The 18649-nt window shown below is 53.4% G+C and overlaps 2 protein-coding genes across 5 annotated transcripts in view; both read right to left on the bottom strand.

Annotated features, from left to right (window-relative positions):
* SLC8A2 (solute carrier family 8 member A2) overlaps positions 1-8853 on the bottom strand; it is a 30304-nt gene extending 21451 nt beyond the window's left edge. Inside the window, exons 1-2 of one of the 3 annotated variants that reach the window (XM_072968753.1) lie at positions 8561-8853; positions 3322-4015 (exon numbers count right to left, since the gene is read on the bottom strand). In XM_072968753.1, the coding sequence (XP_072824854.1) occupies positions 3322-3999 (678 nt within the window). In that variant the 5' untranslated portion in view covers positions 4000-4015; positions 8561-8853. Of the gene's footprint in view, positions 1-3321; positions 4016-8560 lie in introns of those variants that run through there. The other 2 variants (XM_072968755.1, XM_072968754.1) reach the window with 2 other exon arrangements.
* A 2063-nt stretch (positions 8854-10916) lies between these two features.
* On the bottom strand, positions 10917-18266 carry KPTN (kaptin, actin binding protein). Of its 2 annotated transcripts, none has more exons than XM_015242935.2 (12): positions 17960-18266; positions 17505-17587; positions 17315-17399; positions 17158-17212; positions 15795-15870; positions 15612-15685; positions 15297-15406; positions 15144-15221; positions 14289-14364; positions 13414-13549; positions 13144-13326; positions 10917-11314 (listed from the first exon to the last, which is right to left on the bottom strand). In XM_015242935.2, the coding sequence occupies exons 1-12, from the start codon at positions 18180-18182 to the stop codon at positions 11201-11203; spliced, it is 1293 nt and encodes a 430-aa protein (XP_015098421.1). In that variant the 5' UTR covers positions 18183-18266; the 3' UTR covers positions 10917-11200. The 2 variants fall into 2 exon arrangements, with proteins under 2 accessions (XP_015098421.1, XP_072822869.1); XM_072966768.1 differs by having other exon boundaries at positions 18044-18266.
* Between the last annotated feature and the right edge of the window lie 383 nt (positions 18267-18649).

Below are 18649 nucleotides of genomic sequence, written 5' to 3'. Positions count from 1 at the left end.
CCTGTCACCCCGGGTCTGCTCTCTGCTTTCCTCCCCGAACTCCCCTATTCCTCCCACAGCCAGTGAATACAGCCCTTTGCCAGATTCTCCTTCCTTAGTATTTGTTTGGCCCTATGAGGGACAGGACTCTGACTCTAAAAGAGGAAAAAGTTTGGCTCATGGTCTGATAGCCTTATAAAACGAGTTCCCATGTTTACATGCTACCTTCCCCGAGAGACAAGGCAGTGCTAAATTTAGATTCTGGTTCTAGAAGAGGAATGCCTGGCCCAGCCTCTTGTCTGTAAAAGGGGGATATCCCCAAGATTGAATGCACCCCTAGCACTTGCTGCTGTCGCTTACTGACACATGGAAAATACACAAAATGTGAAATTAACATCACTGTTATTATTATTACTAGCGCTATTATCTTGGGCTCATTGCGGTCTGGGACTTAGTCTGTCCATGGTCTGGGCATATACAGGAAACATCCACCAACACTTGACAGTTCACCTTGAAATGTTCATATAAAGAATCATATGTTACCTTTCTTATTAAAGAGTATTTATAATAAGATGGCCCCAGAGCTATCTTTAAAATGAGCCTGGTAGGGAAGATATCTTTAAGCTCCAATCACCACATCCCCTTGTGGCTATGTTTACTCATGGTTCAGAGAAAAGGCAGGACTTGGAAATAGTAAAGCCACACAAAGCTACCAGGCAGGCTTGTGAAAAGAAGCTAAATTTTCCACACAAGATGTAAAATGAACTCTCGCCTTGTGTTCACTGAACTGGCCACTGTATACGTTAGAGATTCACTCTTAATCAGAAGAACGATCTCAAACCACTAAGATCTGCTTTCATCCCTGCAGGTAAACAAAATGTGGTTCAATTCTAGGAGATCCACATCTTCCTTCTAGGGCCCCCACTGAAAGTGGGCTCATGGACTTGCCCACCCTGGTAGGGGAGGGAGACACCTTCAGGACTCAGTGGATAGAACGTCCCCAAGAGGAGGTATCACAAGTGTAGGGGTATTTATGTTTTGCCACCATAATTGAGGAGGGGGATATGGTCCCTGGTGACATCCAGTGACTCATGGGACAATCCCACAGAAGACAGGATTGTCCTGTGTCCTCCCTGACTTCAGAACCTCCCACTGGACATTCATGTCACTGAAACCCTGCTTATAATAGAATCTAGACTCCACTTTGTTTTATGTATATATGAAGTATTTTTCCCTGTAGTGTAATGTCCACTGAAGACACTCGATTTTAATCTCATGGCTATCGGCTCCTCTGCTGGGCTCCGTGCACAGAATGGTTTCTGAACTTTTTTTTCCTTTTAAACCCAAACTTGTTCATTATATATCAGTAGGTGCCAGAATCTGGCTCCTTTGTCATGACTTTGAAGGTAGTCATGCCGAGGAATTTACATGCGGAAGTGCAGGTTGTTCTAGTAGATCTTACTTTCCTTTGTATCACAGTCTGGGCATGATACTGACTCTGGGGAAGCCAACAGTGGAGGCCAGTTTGTTAATGGGAAGAGGAGCTCACATATACTCTGTCTGGAGCTCACTATTCTAAGCCCTTCCACATCCTCACACAGCTCTCTGTAGTTGGTACTACGATGATCCCCTGACTACAGGTGGGGAAACACAGGCACAGAGCAGGTAAAGAACCTGCCCAAGGTCACACAGCTAGGAAACAACGGAGATGGAATTTGAACCCAGGCCTCTGGTTCCAGAGTCCATGCACCAAAAACTCTAAGGCTAGAAGATCCCTCTCCTCTTATCTAAGAATTTCACATGAGCAGAGTAAAGGGGATCTAACAAAATTTGTTATAAAAAAGGAGGATTGGGTATGAAGGATTAAGAACCAGTGGTCTAGTTCAACCCTTTACATGGTTCAGATGTGTAAACTGAGGTCCAGAGGGTACAGGCTTTGCCTGGGATCACACAGCTCTTCCGGAGAAAATCCAGAGCCATATGGATATTCTCACCTCTCCAGTTCACTGCATCCAGGAATTTTTTTTTTAACAATGCCTGAGAACTGTGTGAAGCATCATTCTATACTTTTCGAAACGGCAGCCAGGAAACTCAGCATTACAGACATGAGTCAATTGCAGTAACTATCTCTCCCTCTCTCCTCCCTGTCTTCTGGTGCTACCATCTCCCTCTTCCCTCACTGTGGTTTCTAATCCTTCAGTTCTGATTTGAAATCATCTGCAAAGAATTTTGATACCTCTAACTTCAGATCCTTCCTGGAAAGAAACTCTAACTGACAAAACTTGACAGATAGGCATGAATAGATTATACACATGTGTGAAGGAATCCTGGGTAGCCTCAAATAAATTATGCATATGTGAACGAATTAGGCCAGGCCCATGAATAAACTATGCAAGTGTAGACAGCAGTCTAGGGGTTATGGGAAATAAATTAGACAAATGTTTTAAAGGAAGATGAGGTAGTATGCTGGTTAAGGCACCGGATAAATGAGAGGGAAAAGATTATGTGAATGTGGGTGTAAATTACTCAGCTCAATGTGAGTCTAAATTTTATCTCACTATTGGAATAAATTATGCAAAGTGGTCTTTGCAGTGGGCTGGGTTTATACCTATGTTAGATTGGATGTGAGTATACATTACAGGGAAGTGGCATAAATTATCCTAACATCAGAAGTCAATGATAAATAATGAATGAGTTATGCAAACCACTACAGCATATGTGGCAAACAGAGTTAGCTTACACAGATGTGGTTGTGTATCTATGCAAAGTCCGTGGATAAGCTATGTAAATTGCACCAAGTTACCCAAATCATATTAGCACTACCAGAAAACACAAGGCTGGATTATGCAACTGTAGCATGAATTATGCAAATAGAGGATGTCTTTATGCAAAAGAGGGAATAAATTATGCAAAAGACAGGGAGTATAGGAAAACAAGTGAACAGACCTGGGAAATACCTGGCTAGACTGTAGTGTGCAGTACATAGATCACAAGGACTCTGTTATCAACTGTCGTGCCCTTGTGAGAGTTAAAATGTGCCCCTTTGGTATGGGTATATTGCAAAATGGCATCCCACTCAGGGCAGATGAGCCCTTCCCAGGGTCTGCAGTGCCATCCAGACATGACTTAGGAACACCCACTAGACTCCAGTCCCAACTTGCCCTCTCTGGCTCCAATGCCTTTGTGCAGTGCGTGACCCGCACAACCATACCTGGTGTCCCTCTTGGATGTGAGCATGCATTCCTGCAAATACAAGAATTGACTCTCCAAGCCCGGGAAGCTACCCCTCTGGATTTTGCTGATATACATGCACCAAGGAGACGTCTGTGGGTCCTTGCTCACCTGGACCACACCCGGGGAAAAGACGGCAAGGATGAGATAAAGCCAGACATAGGCGAAGATACTCCAAGAGGCAGTGACAAAGAAGACTCTCAGGTGCTTGATCTTGCGGCTCTCGCCAGCCGGGATGACATAGATGCACACGGCAATGACCACAAACATGTTGAAAGCAGCACTGCCCACGATGGTGCCCGGGCCCAGCTCACCCGCCTGGAAGTTGTGGCCACAGACCTCAATGACGGACAGCAGGATCTCAGGGGCCGAGGAGCCCAGGGCCATGAGTGTGAGGTTAGACACGGTCTCATTCCAGATGCGGACTGTGCCCACGCTGGTCTCGCCATTGGCCTTAGTGATGGTGATCTCTTTCTCCTTGGACGTGATGACCTCGATAGATGCCATGAAGCGGTCGGCAATGATGGACACGCCCAGGAACATGTAGACCATAGCCACAAAGTAGACCACGGCCCGCGCTGCCTTGTCACCCAGTGATGGGTCGTCAGGCTCCCAAACGGGCAGCAGGACCCCTGGCTGGCAGCGGCTGGATCCCTGGCAGCCCCCCGTGCTGCTGGCATCACTGTCATTGGCTGGGGGAGGAGGCAGGGAGGGGGTCGGCGTGGCTGCCCCTGAGCATGGGGGAGCCCCCAGGAGGAGTGCAAACCCCACCAAGGCCAGGGGAGCCATGGAGGGTGGTAGGGTCCTGTGGGGAAGGAGGAGGAAGTCTGGGTGAGGGGAGTGAACCTCTTCTCTGTTGCTCAGGAGTCAAGGCTTGTTAGGGGTGGAGAATTGAGGAAGGAGAGAGACTGGGGGAGACAAACAGACAGATATAAAGAGACAGGGACACAAAGGGACACAGAGAGGGGCCAGGCAGAGACCAAGAGAGAAAGACAGAGAAAGATAAGACAGCACATGCTGCTGATGGGAGTCTAACCACTTCAGGAAACTACAGCAGAACATCGTGCATCCTAGGACTCAGCACTTCCCCTCCAGGCATGTACTCAAGAGAAACAGCTCATGTTTTTGCCAAAAGACAAATGTTTTTATTTTAATTATGCAAATGTTCACAGAAGCTTCATTTATAATAGCTCCCATCTTAAAACAATCCAGATGCCTATCAGCAGGAAAATGGAGAAGTAGATGGCAGAATAGTCACACAGTGGAATATTATACAGCACCAAAAGGGAGCAGGCAGCTGATTTGCCCAACAATGCAGATGAATCTCACAAACAGACCACGGAAGAGTGAAGCCAGGCACATAAAAACACAGACTGATTAAGTTAGTGAGTGGGGAAGGCAAGGAGCTGGGGGCCCTAAACTCATCTGGTGATTCCTCTCATTTCCAACTTGGTGCTCAGAGGGCCTCTGCCTGGGACTTGGGCTGTGGCAGGTGTTGGGGTATTTGTCTGTCTGTCTCAGATGGGGCAGGGGAGGGGCTGCTGGAGGGTCTCTCACTCATATTCTTCCTGGCAATGGGGGCAGGCATCTCTCTCCAGTATCCCCCAGTCTCTGGGAGGGGCACGATTCCTTAGAAGCCATGACATATGAGGCCTTAGGGTTGGGTTTTTTTGCCCCATTTAGATGTGGGGTAACCAGTCAATACTCCTCTTCCTGACTCTGGACCTGGGTTTGAGTGACTATTTCTTTTTCTTTTTCAGATTTATTTATGTATGTATTTTTAATGGAGGTACTGGGCATTGAATCCAGGACCCTGTGCATGCTAAACAAGCATTCTACCACTATACCCTCCTCTTTGAGTGACTATTTCTGTGTCTCATCTAGGTTTCCTTTAAAAATGCAAATTACTTCACATCCCTCTTCTATTCAGAAGCCTCCATGGCTCTGGTCTCACTCAGAACACCCAAGCCCCTCCCTGGCTCATCAGATCTCACACAGCCCGGCCCCATCATTCTGTCTCTGGCCTCATCTTGCTCCCTCTCCTCCACCCTCTCTTGTCCCCAGCCATACGACCTCCTCACTCCTTCTCACACACCAGACAAGTTCTGGCCTCAGGGCCTTTGCACCTGCTGTTCCCCCTTCCTGGAACACTCTTCCCCACGTATCCATTCCCTCTTCTCCTTCAGCTCTCCACTTGGATGTCACCTTCGCTGACCACTCAATTTCAAGTGACATCCTCCCACTTTGGGGAGTCCCTAAGCCACTTTACAGAGGTGAAGACCCAGACTTAGAGAGGCTAAATAATTTGCCCAAATTCCCCCAGCACCCATTCTGCAGCTCCCAGTTTCTCTCACCAAGAGTGGCCCTGACTTCTGGCTCTTTCTGTCCCATCCTAGCATTGCCTTGATAACCCAGTAGCCTATAAAAAATGGGCCAGAGAGGAAGGGAAGGTGTCTCAGGGCCTTCACCCTCCCTGACCCCTCTCCTGGCCACCAGCTTCAGTTCTCCCAGTAATTTCATTTCTGTCTGAAAAGTTCTTCTCTGAGTCTAACCCACAGCCTGCCCCCAAGACACACCCATGTACTCCTGGATTGGGAGCTGGCTCCTCTGCGGGAGGGAGGCAGAATGTTGGCAGAACTTCCCTGAGAAGGAGAGAGAGAGAGAGAGAGAGAGTGTGTGTGTGTGTGTGTGTGTGTGTGTGTGTGTGTGTGTGTGTGTAGGCGGGGAAGAGGGGTGATTCTTAAAGGGCCACCGCACAATTAGCCCCCTTGGCAAAGCCCCTAATGATACACCTAATTAGCAGCCCCCTAATTAGCAACAACTTAGGCATAATTACAAACCCACCAGGATCCAAAGCAAAGATTCGAGCTCTCTTCCCCTCTCCCTCTTCCTCAGCTTTCAGGAGAAGCCAGGGCCACCTGGGAGTCAAGAATTCACCCACATCAACTTACTCCTTCTTTCTCGAAAAAGGACCATGGCCTGGGAAGTCCTCTCTCAAGTCCAACCCCTGTCCCCCCTGCCTCAGTCCTAAAGGGAGACAAGGGTCAGCCAGTGGGTGTCCTGAGGCTCGCCCCCCTTGCCCTGGCACTAGGCAAAGCAGCCTGGTTCAATGCCTTTTCCTGCAAAACTTGCTTTCCTCCTGCTGAGGCTTGAGGGAGGTGGGGTCAGAGAGAGCAAGCATTAGATAAATATTTGTGAAATGAAAGACCAAGAGGTCTGAGCCCTGTCACTGGGGACAGCTGGGTCCCCTCTGCTGGAGGCCCCTGCCTCTGCCTCTCTCACTCCACCAGCAGCCCTGGAACCTAATCTGGGTTTAGAATCCAGGGGCAAAAGGATCAGGTTGAGGCCAGGGTGGACTCTGGAGGGCAGATGGTGGGCACTGTCCCCTGGGGTCATCTCTCCCCAGCCTCGCGGGCCAGTGGCCAGTTAGGCCAGTTGGGGGAATACCCTAGGTCTTCCTCACACACCCTTCAGAGACCCACTGGTAGAGTGGGACCCCAAGCCTGAGCAGGGGGTGGGGGTGGCCAGTCTGGTAGGCCAGATGGAACCCCTCCTTCATGCCCCTCCCACTGGTGAGAGGGAAGCCGCTTCCTGACTGTGTTCACAGCAGGGGCAGGGGGTGCCTGCTGTCTGCCCCTCCGTGGGGAAACAGCCTTCTCACACGCACGGTGACAGCCCCAGGGTAAGCCAGGCTCTCCCACCAGCACACAGTGTCCCAGCCTGGGGAATTCCACACACACACACACACACACACACACTCGCACACAGTCCCAGGGTTCAGGCTATGATACGCCAATGGGTAAACTGAGGTCCAGAGGGGGAAATAGCCTGGCCAAGTCTCACAGCTTCAAGTCAGGGGCAGAGAGAGTGCATGCTCATTTTATCTCACCTGGAGCCCCAAGTGGGCACTTGAGGACCTCACCCTATCACAAGCTCAGCCCCACACCTCTCCCCTTGTCACTCATCTTGTCCGCGTTGTCTGGGGTCCCCTTCCCCACAGGAAAGAAGAGAACGTATTGGCCAGGGACCTCTAGACTCAGAAGGGCCCTCTTGGAGCCCCCAAGGGGTGGTGGAGAAGCTTCTATGATCTATTCCTACTGAGAGACAAGTCTGAGGCTGGCACACTATGAGAGAGATGGTGGCGAGACTGCAGGAAGGACTGGCCTGGTCAGACCTGGCTATCTAGAGCTGTGCCTGGAACAGGAACAGTGCTCAGTAATTGCCAAAAGAATGAATGAGTCAGGAAATGGACAAATGGCAAAAGAGGTATGAAAGTTAGACTGCAGGAAGGACTGGTCCTGTTGATATGAACCAGGACTCGGGAGACTGGATGGAAGACAGGACTGGTTGTCTCCACTACAAAGTGTACAGGTTAGACTGCAAAAAGGACTGGACTCTGAATGCCAGAAACAAGGCAAGGGAGAGCAGAGGAGCTCTGTCCTCAGGGGAGGGATGGGCGGATGCCAGCTGGGAGGATGGGGGGAGCTCGGCTGAAGAAGGGAGAGGAGTTTGGGGGACTCCATGCCTTCTAGGGGAGCCCACTCTGAGGGGGGGATCTTCCTCAGGTCTCCTCCGGCCAGGGGCAGAGACGAAGGTGTGTAGGATGAGAGTTAATCCACTACCAGGGAGAGGAAGAGAAGAGGAGAGCGAGAGAAACAGAGACCAGGTGCCTAGAGACGGAGATGGAGATGAGAGAAACGGGTAAGGGAGAGGAAGACACACGCGGAGATGGGAAGAGAGAGAGACACAGGAAAGCTGAGACCATAGTGAGAGACACAGACAGAGAGAAACACATAGAGATGGCAAAAGAGGAAGACAGAAAGAACCCAAAGACTTAGAGAGAGAGAGCTCCAGAAAGACTCAGAACAAACCCAGGCACAGAGATAGAGAGACAGAGAGACAGAGTGAGAGACCGATGGAGACAGGGAAAGGGACTCAGAGAGGCGGACAGACCCCGCAGGACAGAGACCCCTGAGAGATGTGGAGACACAGAAAGATGAGACTCAGACACAGGAAGGCGGGGACGGAGGCAGAGAACGCAGTGGGGGTGGGTACTGCCCCAGACGGGGTGGGGTGTCCTCACCCCCTCAGTGCCCAGGAGGCATCCCCTCCCCAGCCCACTGTGCTCCCTGAAATGCAGGAGGCTTTGAGGATGTTGGCTGCTGGTGGCACCCCCCACTCCATGTTAGGGCACTGGTACCTGGGCCCAGGATGTGCAGCCCCCCCCCGTGTCCCCCATAACCGAGCTTAGGGAGAAGCGGCTCCTGGCTTCTCAAATGCCACCCCCCCGCACCCCACCTGGTGTAGCACCATCCTTCCCCCAAGCTCCCCCTCATTGGGAATCGCTTACCTGCAGCTACAGCCTAGAGAAGGTTTCCCCAGTACTGGGCTGGCAGTGGTGGGCGACTCCGCCCGACAGAGAGAGGGAGAGAGAGAGAGAGAGAGATGAGCTGGAGACAGAGGGAGAGCTAGGGAGAGGGGAGGGAGAGGGGATAGAGGGAGGAGAGGAGAAGCGAGGAGGAGGTGGGGAGGGACACGGGGGAGGGGGAGTCGGCTAGAGGGGGAGGAGGAAAGACGGGGGAGAGCTCCGGGAGGGAGGAGGAGGAGCTGGAGAGAGACGGGGGAGGAGGAGGCGGGGAGAGGGGAGGCCGGCGCGGGAGGCAGGGAGGGGCCTGGAGAGAGGAGGGGCAGGAGGAGGTGGGGGATGAGGCAGCCCAAACCTCCCACCCACCCTCTGTGTTCAGCACCACAGGCAAGGGACAGCGGCAGAGGGCAGAGTGTGTGTGTTTGTGTGTGTGTGTGTGTTGAGGGGTGGGCTGTGGGGGTCATTCAGACGCAAACCCCACACACTACCCCCCTAAACACACATACTGCCTCTGATCCATACAAGGGCCAAAGAGGCAAAACAGCTACAAATAGTTCCAGGCTCCCAGAACCTGGGAGGGGGGAGGGCAAGAATGTTTTTAGCTAGAGTCTTATCCAAATTCACATGCTGCGCTGGCAGACATAACCCCACAAAACCAGCCAGAAACAACCACAAAGGCACTCCTTAATAATAATGACAAGTTGCCATTCATATGGCCCTTACCATGTACCAGGCACTGTTCCAACATTTTTAAAAGCGCTTGGCATACATCGACAGAACTGACCCTCCTAAAAGCCCCATGAGGTAGGTGCTTTAAGCCCCATTTTACAGGTGGGGAAACTGATGCCCAGAGTGGTGAAGTGTGGCTTCGGGTTCTCCACCCTTAACTGCTACACCACACGCTGTCCCAGATCGAGGGGCTGGCAGGAAGTCAGGAAGTGAGCTGCGAAGGACCAGGCGGGCGCCAAATATACAAACTCATGAGCCCCATGTGGACACATGCACACACACGCACACGCACACACTCCACAGACCCACATCATCACGAACTAAACACCCCGACTCCCACCTGAGACTCCCACTCACACCCAGGACAGCAGGTGGCGGAATACTCCGCCTCTGCAGATTGGTGCTGGGAGGGAGACCTGCTCGTGCCAATGGCCTGTGCCCACTGCCAGTTCAGGCTGGACACCCTCGGGCCCACTGCCAGGAGAGGAGGCAGACAACCTAGTGCCAGCTCCCTGAGACTTCCCACGCTTGGGCTTGGGTTCTGGGGGTGAGATGAAGAAGGGGTGGCCAGGAACTGGTGGGCTTCTGCCTCCTGAAAACCCACTGTGGGGCACTGGTAGTCTGGTCTTCACGGTCGGTGCAGATGGTCAGGCTGATAGGTGGACTTCCACAGGAGGAGGCAGACAGATGGTCTGATTGACTGTGGTGCCCGCCCGTCCCTCCCAGGAACCAGGAGTCCTACCCAACCCTTGCCCCGGGAAGGAAGCAGCCCACCCTCCCCACCAGCCTGGACCCCGCTCAGGAATGACTCCCCCACCCGCCTGGCCCAGATTCTATTCCTGGCAAGATTTCTTCTGTCTTCCCCGCCCTCCACTGGTCCCTAAGATGTAAGCCTCTGACTCCTTCCACAGGCGGGGCAACTCCTACAGCCACAGGCCAGGGAAATCAGCCTTGTCTCCAACTCCCTGGTTCCCCAACCCCTGGGCTTTTCACTGAGCTCTAACTGGGTCCTTCCCAGTGTGGTATATCCAGGGACCTATGGCCTGGGTGTCGTCTCAGTACTCCCCAGATGGGAACTAAACTCAGTCACTTTCTGTGGGGCTCTAACCTTGGCCCTCAGCACAAGGTCTCATCTTAGTCATGTTTGCTACGGTCCAACTCCAGCACTATTCTTAGGTGGTCGAGCCTCAGACGCTCTACTCCAATTTGACCGCGGGGTCCCCGCAGCAGTTCTTTATACCCACGTGCTTTCTTCTGAGGCTCAATTTCCTTGCCTTCCCACTGCTCCCTGACCTCAGAACCAGAGCTTTCTGCTGGGGTCCAACCCCAGTTCACTCACAGAGGTCTAACCCTACAGACCCCGCCCTTACGGTCTACAGTCTTTTCCCAGGTGGCTCAACTTCAGCCTTTCTGCAGGGCCTCCCCTCCTCTTCTCTGAAATCTACATTATGCTCTTATGTCAGTCCTGCTTCTGAGTCTGACCTGGGATTCTCTCTCCCCGGATTCCCCTCCCTCCATTCTCCAAGGCGAGTCCAGCTCCCAACACAGAGCCTGGCACGCGGCAGCCCCTCATCAAACACCCAGGGAACGAAAGAATGAAGACAAGGGCAAGTTCAGCTCTGCTGGACACAGAAAGAATCATTGGTTGACCAGTTTTCATCAGGGGCAAAAGGGGGGTTGGGTGAGATCATCCCATTTTCAAATGGGGGTGATGAGGCAGAGAGGGGAGCACTGTGGTCACAGGGCACCCCAGGGTGGAACTCGAGCAGGGCTCACAGCTCCACCACCCTAGGGTCTGGGGGACCATCTCCTTCAGGATGCTTCCCTTGCCATGGAGGGCTGGAGGTGAGCCTTGCAATAGTTGTCGCAGGCCTGGGGTGGGCAGTGGGTGGGCGCTCAGGAAGTGGGGGTCTCAGCAGACCCTGGACCTGCCCTGTCTCCCAGCCTTTTCTGCTCCACTTGATGCCGAAGCCGGGTCAGGACCAGCTCCGAGGCCTGGATCAGGCTGTGCTGTGGGGAAGAAGAGGAGGAGGAGGGCAGGGCTGAGACAGAGCTGGAGGGCTGTGTGTTAGACACCCCAAGGGCTGGGAGCTCGGAGAGAGGACCACTGTGTGTGTGTGGCGGGGAACGGCTATTGATGACAGGGTGAAGATCAGACCCAGGGGATGGCCTTCAATGACTTTCCAGTGCGTGGGACAAAGCCTAGCCCCAGATGTGCAGGTCTGAGGTTGGAACTCGGTTGTAGGGGATGAGGCTGGATGAAGACAAAAGAGCTCGCATGATACAGGAGTGAGGTGTGACCTTGGAGGGAGGCTCAGGTGAGACCACAGCATGGGAGACAAAAGGTGAGACCCTGGCAGAAAAGGACAGGCCAACAGGACAGAGAAGGAGCAAACCCAAGTGGAAAAGAGACATATCGCCACAGGGCAGACAGAACTAGACTCTGGTTGGAGGGTCTGAGGTTAGACCCTAACAGAAGGGACAGAGAGGAGATTACAGTGAATTGGCTTAAAACAGACCACATGAGAGATGCTGGGATGCTGAGACCACGGGAGAATGGAAGCCCTTTCTCCCACGGCTGGACCGCAGCCTCTTCCACTGGGTCTAACCTCTGTTTTACTTGGGGCTCCCATCTTTGTCACATGAACTGGGGTCCAACCTCTGTCTTCATGAGGTCTAACCCGGGCCATCCCACAGAAGACCTGACTGTAGAAAAAGACCCAAGCAGAGACCGCAAAGGACACAGTAAGGTTAGACTCCAGTAGGAAGATCCCAGGTTAGACCACACGAGGAAGAATCCAGGAGTCAGGCCAGAGGGATGGGGAAGGCAAACACTAGATTGAGTAACAAAGGGACACCATGGCCAGAGGGGGCGGGGGGGTATAGGGAAAAGGTCAGAGGTCAGATGGTATTATTTGGAGGTTAAACAGCAAAGGAGGGGGGAGGTATAGCTCAGTGGTAGAGCACGTGCTTAGCATGCCCAAGGTTCTGAGTTCAATCCCCAGTACCTCCATTAAATCAATCAGTCAGTCAATCAGTCAACCTAATTGCCACCCCCCTAATCTAAAAATAAATAAATAAAAATAAAGTACATCTCTTAAAAAACCAGCAATGGAGGGTTCCAGGTTGGACCTTGGACCACTGGAAAGGTTGGGTATTATTTCATAACAGGGGTGATGGTCGTTACACTGCTGTGGGAGGGTCAGAGGTCAAAGTACAGGAGAAGGCTGGACATTAGACCACTGTTCAAGGGCATGAGCACAATGGGAAGTTCAGAGGTTAGACTACAGCAGAGAGCTGGAGACTGGCTGGAGGTTAGACCACAGGCAGAGGGAGGGGGGAGGCTGCGGAAGGAGGGCACGTCCACGCCTGACCTGGAGGGTGGAGTGGTGGAAGGGTGAAGGTGGAGGTCAGGTCACGGGGGCAGAACCAGGCGAGGACCCAGGGAAGGGAAAGGGTCAGACAAAGCAGGAGGAACAAGGACAGACTTTCAGGAGGCTGAGGGAGGCCAGGGGGCCTGGGGGTGACAGATGTCACACCGGAGTCCCCTTCACCAGGCTAGTGCTGCATCCCCTGCTATGAATGCCCCTAGCTACTCCTTCTTGACCTACAGGGACCACCTCCCAGAAATAGATCACCTCTTCCCCTAGGAATGGGCTGGCAGCCAACAACCCCTTCGGCTGCAGGTTGGCTCAGGCTCCAGGGCTCCTTGGGGGACTGGGCTGAGGTCTGCTGGATCCATCCCGGGGGTGGCTTCTCCCCTCTCCCTGATATGTTGCCTGAGAGCACGCCCTCAAAAAGCCAGGCACTCACTCCCCACCTCAGGGGACCCCGGTTACCTGCAGGATGTGCACGCCCTTCAGGGAGACCACGGCAAGCTCCCGCAGCCCATCCCCGGTCAGGTCCACGTGTGCCATGGCCAGCAGGGGGCTGGAGAAGCTCCGTTGCCACAGCAGGCGGAAGCCAGGCTCAGCCCCGGGGAGCCCGTGCTCTGCGCCGCAGTACTTGTAACAGAGCAGCTCCTGTGGGGGCGAGGGGTTAGGGTCACATGGGGAGGAGGGGGAGAGTGGAGAGGGCGGGTGACAGTGGCCCCATCCCTCAGGTCTCACCTGTCCGTAGGTGGCCACCAGGACTTCCGGATGCCCATCCAAATCGATGTCAGTGACCAGGCCACAGAGGATGCTGTCAAACTGGTCACTGCCAGGCAGGAGGAGCTGGTCCTCGAGGCCCCGGCTCAGCAGGTCCCTGAGGATCAGATGGCAGCGGGGAGGCTGAGGTCAGACTGCCTCATCTACTATGCTTAGGCCCGGACCCTCACCAGGCTCCCCGGCTCAGTACTGGACACACTGTTCCTCTTGAAGCCTGGACATCCTTGTCTCCAAGCGGGGCACCCTCATAGCCACATCTCTGATTTGGACACCCGCACTGTTCCCTGGAGGTAGGAACATCTCACTCCCAAATGGAAACCCACACTGTTTCTTCTGGGAACCCCTGGTCTCCAGTCTGGACACCCACACAGTGTCGAGAGCTCGGCCCCAGCCCAGACACTTCACTGCCCACGAGGTGTGCACAGCTGGCTTGAATTGGCTCTTGGGAGCTGAGAGGAATTTTTCAGAAATTTTGCCAGTGGGTTGGCATCACATCAGTGGCTCAAAATCTGCTGTGGTGGGAAGACTGACACCATGGAAATCAGCAGACACCATAAACCAGCGCTTTCTCCTACATGGAGCCAGGGGTTAAACATCTGCCTATATGCTTTGTCCGTCTGGCCCAGGGGGAGTAGTTCCCACCCCAAGGCCTCAGCAAATCCCCTACAGGTTCTAGACTTAAACACTGGTGCTCCCCTCCTGGATACGTGAACACCTTTACCTGCCCAGCCCTGAACCACCTCACCCAAAGGTTTACTGTCTGCAGAGAATGACAAGGTTCAGCCACAGCACAAAGGCCAGAGGGCAGCCCGCACCCATGCGTGCAGGCCCCTCACCGGTACACCACCGCTGGCTCCAACATGCTGGCCACCAGCACGCTGTACTCCTCCCGCTGGGGCCTGTCCTCCGTCTCTGGAGAAGGAACATGAATCAGGGGAGGGGGTGGGTGTGAGGGGACAACTTCCAGGCTCCTCCGCCTCCCCACCCCCAGTACCTGAGAGGAATACAGGGGGATCTCAGTAGAGACTTGAGGTGGGGATACAGAGGGAGGGTCGGAGGTTAGGCCATGAGGGATTGATTGAGGTCAGACCCCTGTTTCTCCTCCTGGTGTCCTTTTTAAAGGACATTTTAAAAAGTGCACAGTCCCAGGTAAGACCACCAGCGCAGAAGAGGCAGAGGTAAGATGACAGCAGAAAAGTGGGCGGTTAGACCAGAGTGGGAGCATCAGGGACTAAGCCACAGTGGGCGGGGCAAGACAGACGCGGAGGTCAGGCCAAGAGCACCTCTGGAGGAGGACAGACCACAGTAAGAGGAACAGATTGATGTGTGGGGGGAAGGAGAGACCCCGAGTGAGGCGGGGACAGTGTTGAGTCCATGAGAAAAGTCTGGCATTGGACGGTGGCAAGAGACAGAGTGAAGAGGCCCCAGAGGAGGGATCAGAGCAAGTCACATGTGAAGGCTGGCTGGACTGAGGGAAAGGCAGAGGTTTAACTCCAGGGTAAAAGCTAAAGCTAGACCACAGGGGCAAGTGCTGGAAGTGAAATTCAAGAGCGTCGAGGGGAGGGAAGGGGCACATTGCAGCTCTAGGGCTGGAGTGGGGCACACAGAAGGAGGGGATGCTGGGGAGTAGGACACTTTGTGGGAGGGGTACAAACATAGCGGAGGGGGAGCCTCTTCTGCCCAGAGCTCACCCTCAGGCGCTGAGAGGCTGAACACAATCACCCGGGAGATGGGGCCATCCTGGAGGATCGTCCACGTCTGCAAAACCTCTGCATGGAGGGTGAGGACTCAGGGACCTGCCCTCAGTTCTGGGTATCCCGCCCTGGCCCTGCCCCTGCCATCACCTCGACTCCGCTGGTCCACGTGGGCGACACGGACGTAACCACTCTGACAGCCGAGAGCTGAGAGTCGCCGGGACGTGCCGGGCAGGTTGTGCACGTCAAGCCAGAGGACGCTGGGGGTGGACGGGGGGACAGAGGGGGCCGGAGGACCATCACCAGGTCCCAGCTCCCACCTCCACCTCCCGAGGAGCATTCCCAAGTCCTGGCAGCCCCGGGCCCCCAGTGGGCCTGATTTCTCAAGGGGTTGTGTCCCACCACCTGATGTCTCTGAGGCTGCCTGCTCCATGCCCCCCCGGCCTCCTTCATGGGCTCTCCTACCTACTGGTCAGGTTCGTGAGCTCCGGGAAGAGGTTTTCCACAGGCTGTTCTTCAAACTGATGCAGCCCTTCGTTCTGGGGGAATCAAGACCCGCCACCCACTGGGAGTCAGCAGCCAGCCTCACTCCCCACCTTGCCCCAGTGCCAGCCCATAGTGGTCCCCCCACCGCCTCCCCCGCCTCACCTCCTTGTAGAGATGAATGGCTGGGTCATTCCCACTCAGGAGAAACACGGTCTCCAGTTGATCCCCAACCTGGACCCTGAAAGCAGAAAAATCTAGAACCCTGAGTGATGGAACATGAATGGAGTAGAGTCCCAGTGTTTGAGAACCCACGTCTTGGAAAAACACTTGCAACATTCTGGATTCCAGACACTGGATCCAGAGTTAGAATCTCAGGATGTAGAATTGTAGAAACTAGAATCACAAAATCACAGAACTCTAGAACTTTCCAACCTCGGAATCACAGAACTCTAGAACTTTCCAACCTCGGAATCACAGAACTCTAGAACTTTCTAACCTCGGAATCACAGAAACTTGGCGTGTTAGAACCTTCTATTTCCAGAGCCCTCACCTGGATGTGGATTCAGGAATGAGCACAGGGCTCTAGAATGGGCTGCAGGACCCCAGAACACTAGCACCTCTTTAACCTAGAACCCCAGGGTTCTAGAAGTCATTTTCTGTCTCCTTTGAAATACTAGAACTTTCAGAAATTGCCATAATGGATATTCAGACTTATAGAACTGGTAGAACACCCAGGTCGTATAATCCAGAACATTCGTGCTTTACAACCTTCGGTTTCCAGAACTCTCATCTGCTGGACCAGAGGTTGGCAATCTATGACCTGTAGGCCAAATCCAACCTACTTTGTAAATAAAGTTTTACTGGGACACAGCCACACTCATTCATTTACACAGTGGCCATGGCTGCCTTCTTGCTACAACGGCCAACTTGCAGTTGTTGCAGAGAATATCTGACCCTCAAGCCTAATTTGGGCCTACACAGAAAAAGTTTGCCAACTCCTGTGTGAGACCACTGGTGTTCTGGAATGGAATCCAGAGCTCCAGAATGGAATTCTTACGCTTTGGGATTCTAGAACACCAGTATTCTAGATGGTCTGTATTCTAACTCCTTAAAAGATGATAGTAATAGGACTTTGATAAAGAATTTCAGAATCATTAAACTGTAGAACTTCCAAATCTTGGAATCTCAGAACTTATAACTCCAGAAAAATTAGCACTTCTGGATCTTGGAACGCCCAAACCTAGAGCATTAGAACTTGAGAAGTCTAGACGTCTAGAACACTGATGCTCAGTTAACTCTCAGATTACCTAGTTTGGGGAAAACAAAATGGTAGCCCATCAGCCAAGGCTGACCCATGGCTACTTTAAATGCACAATACTCTAAAAAACAAACTAGTCTAACTGTCTACAGGCAGGTATGTGGTCTCCTGTTTGTTACAGCCTCTGCCCTCCCAATGTGCATGCACGCACACACACACACACACACACACACACTCCTAACTGTATCATGCTTGCGGCTTACTTACTCTGCATGGCACAGCTGGAAAGGAGTGAACTGGAGCTCCAGGTTCAGGCAGCTCTCTGCAGGGGGAGCACAAGCAGATAGACACAGGGGACCTGACAGGCACCCCCACCCCCACCCTCTGCCTTCTGCATCCCTCCTTCCCTCCAGACCACACTTACGGGCAATAGAGTCAAGGTTGTACTCAGAGCCAGGCTCGTAGTCACAGTAAATGTTAAGGAAGGGGCTGCCCTTGTCCCCTGAATCCTGGGAGAAGAAACTGGCCTCAGGGGACAGCAGGGACAGCAAGAGGGGTCTGGGTCAGACTCAGTAAGGAGGAGAAAATGGGTAGGTGGAGGGGGCTCCAGTTACCTTGATGAACGTGATTCCCACAACTAGGCCCCGCTTTGGGGGTGACTTGTTGAAGGTGTCGATGGAGACAATCTCCGCGTCCACTAGGAGAGGATAGTTCAAAGTTTGCGTTTCAGGCAGACTCATGACATCAATATTTCTAATCACGGTGATCTCTGACCTTTAGGAATCAGTAATCTCTGATCACCACAAATTATGATCTCTGGGTCCGAGTGAGTCCTGATCACCTTCACCATGGTAGGAGGGATCCTGGTTTCTGAGTCTGAAGAATCCTGAACCCTAATACCGTAGGTCCCCATTATCCCTGTCCTCTGACACCAATGCCTTCCAATTATCAGCCTTGACTCCCTTCAATCACCATCACCCTGATCCCATCACGGTGACCCGGCTCAGATAGTCTCAGAAGCCTTCTCAACACTTATATCTAGGCCCCCCAGCCCAATGGCGCCACGCACCGGGAATGTAATTGAACTGTAGTTCCTTGGCCACGGGCCGGATTTTCTGTCGGAGGTCTTGGTAGCGGAAGCCTAGCACCTTGCCTTTAAGGGTGGCGGCCAGCAGCTCCCCGCGCCCGCCTGCGCCGCCCGCCAGCCCGTACACATTGCTCTGCGACGAAAAGCGTGTGAAGCTGTCTTCCCGCAGCGGGCAAGGGCCCGCGGCCACGGCCGCCTCTCCCATCACGCCTCTCAGCCACTCACCCGCATAGTCCCCGCCGCGGCCCGCCCTACCCCACCGCTCCCGAAGCGACCGGGATCACCCGGCGCCCACTGGTGGCGCAGACTGATTACGTAAGAAGCTGCCGTCGTTGCCCTTTACCAAGATGGCTGCCAACCCGGCTGCTTGAGCTTCCCACCAGGCTTTGCCCCAACGCGCCTGCGCGCTCCTCCTTGTTCCTTTTCAGGGCCGAGGTGGTTGCCACTAGGAGATTGGACCTGAAGATGGGAAGTGGTGGCCCTTGCTGTGGGCTGTACGGAAGGCAGAAAAAGGACCATAAAACTCGATATAGCCCTTAGTACCAAGAGCTGTTCTACGCGCTTTCCCTCTGTCAGTTTACTTAAACTCACAGCAGGATGGGATAGGTACTACATGTTTTACCGATGAAGAATTTGAGGTGTAGACGGGTAATTTGTCTAAGATCACATGGC

The sequence above is a fragment of the Vicugna pacos genome, chromosome 9, assembly GCF_048564905.1.
Source record: "Vicugna pacos chromosome 9, VicPac4, whole genome shotgun sequence".
Lineage (NCBI taxonomy): Eukaryota > Metazoa > Chordata > Mammalia > Artiodactyla > Camelidae > Vicugna > Vicugna pacos.
This window is presented reverse-complemented; position numbering and strand designations above follow the sequence as displayed.

Coding starts and splice junctions, on each gene's coding strand:
- KPTN (XM_015242935.2), bottom strand. CDS start 18,182: ATGGGAGAGGCGGCCGTGGCCGCGGGCCCTTGCCCGCTGCGGGAAGAC. Junction 17,213..17,314: donor CAACCTTGACTCTATTGCCC/GTAAGTGTGGTC, acceptor CTCCCCCTGCAG/AGAGCTGCCTGAACCTGGAG. Junction 11,315..13,143: donor AGGGCGTGCACATCCTGCAG/GTAACCGGGGTC, acceptor TCTTCCCCACAG/CACAGCCTGATCCAGGCCTC.